Source organism: Entamoeba histolytica, genomic scaffold, assembly GCF_000208925.1.
Source record: "Entamoeba histolytica HM-1:IMSS scf_1104750517645 genomic scaffold, whole genome shotgun sequence".
In the NCBI taxonomy this organism is placed as follows: domain Eukaryota; phylum Evosea; order Mastigamoebida; family Endamoebidae; genus Entamoeba; species Entamoeba histolytica.
This window is the reverse complement of record NW_001915570.1, coordinates 1,726-3,346: the sequence shown is the minus strand read 5'-3', so window position 1 is coordinate 3,346 and position 1,621 is coordinate 1,726. Positions and strand designations below refer to the sequence as shown.

The 1,621-nt window shown below is 25.0% G+C and overlaps 1 protein-coding gene across 1 annotated transcript; it reads left to right on the top strand.

Moving 5' to 3' along the window:
* Nucleotides 1-170: 170 nt before the first annotated feature.
* Nucleotides 171-1,346, top strand: EHI_088330 (RNA pseudouridylate synthase, putative; the record flags this gene model as incomplete). Its single annotated transcript, XM_642958.1, has 2 exons — nucleotides 171-335; nucleotides 390-1,346. The coding sequence occupies 2 exons, from the start codon at nucleotides 171-173 to the stop codon at nucleotides 1,344-1,346; spliced, it is 1,122 nt and encodes a 373-aa protein (XP_648050.1).
* Between the last annotated feature and the right edge of the window lie 275 nt (nucleotides 1,347-1,621).

Here is a 1,621-nt window from a genome sequence, read left to right as displayed (position 1 = left end):
ATTCATTATTTCAATAGATCAGATATCTTTGGAACATTATTGTCTGCACTTCATTTATAAAATGATTAGAATACAGAGAATATTATCATCATTTCAATTGAACTACTTTTTATTTCTTTTTCAGTTCATTTAATATTTTTTAATATTTTAAAAAAACAACAAAATAAGAAATGAAAGAAATAACACATCAACAAATTTATTTCTTTGAAGATGGATTTAGAAGAGTCATTCCTTATTATAAAGAATTTCAAGTGAATGTAAAAGGTAGATGGATAGGAAAAAGTATTGGAGAGATTTATAGAAGTGAATTTAAATACATTTCAAAAGAAGAGATAGTTTGTTAAAACAATAACAATATGAATAACACAAACACAAAATAACAACAATAGCAAAACCAAATAAAAGAAGAAATAACATATTTAATCAATAAAAATGGAATAAAAAAAGAAACAACAATAAATTCTGTTATTGAAGAACATGACATTTTAATTAGTAAATGTCATTTACATGAACCTCCTGTTCCAATTAAAGAAATTCAAATAATAGAAAATACAAATGAGTATCTTGTTATTAATAAACCATCTGGAATTCCTGTTCATCCAACTGGAAGATATAACCAAAATTGCATCATTAATATCCTTCTTAATGAATATCACTTTTCTCATTTAAAACCTGTTTATCGTTTAGACAAAAATACAAGTGGCATTCTTCTCTTTGCAAAAACTAAAATATTTGCTTCTTCCTTTCAATCAATTTTAAAAGAAAAGTCATCTGTTATTTCATCTACTTCTTCACTTCAAAAGATTTATTTAGCTAGAGTAGTTGGATATTTTCCAGACACGATTGAAGTGAATCTTCCTTTACATTTGGTTCGTTTTGGGACAGAATCCCAAAGTTGTATTTGTGAAGATGGTATTGAAGCTAGAAGTAGTTTCAAAAGACTTTTTTTCGATAAAGACAGTAATACAAGTGTTATTGAATGTGTGCCTCATACAGGAAGAACACATCAATTAAGACTTCATCTCAAAGCAATTCATCATCCAATTGCAAATGACTCTGCTTATTTATTAAATCAAATCCATAATTACAGACAACAAGATGGAGAAATTAATCGTGAAAATAAATGGAGAGAAAAGTATGGATGGGTTTTTGATAAAGATTGTAAAGATTGTAATTTCCCTAAAGGTGATCCTATAGAAGAACAAATTTGGTTACATGCATGGAAATATTCATTTAATTCACATGATTGGATTGCTGAAATACCAGAATGGGCAGAAGTAAATTTTGACGCAAAAAGTTTTATTAAAGAATGGAAAGAACGAATTGGGATAGATGAAAGAAAATAAACAATAAGAGTAAATATAAATGAGAATCAAATAAATGGATATAATTCAAGAATAAAGAAATAACAAGAAATAAGAAATGGATTAAATCATTTGTTGATTAATTTTATTAAATGATATTTTTGTAATTATTTTCATTTTTTGAAATAATATTTGTATTTTCTATTTCATTTCTTAAAAGTAGTGGATAGTAATAAAACCAAATGAAATAATGATGAATTAAATAAAATAAATGAATTTTTCTTTTATTTATTTGTTTATTTCATTGTAAATATTTC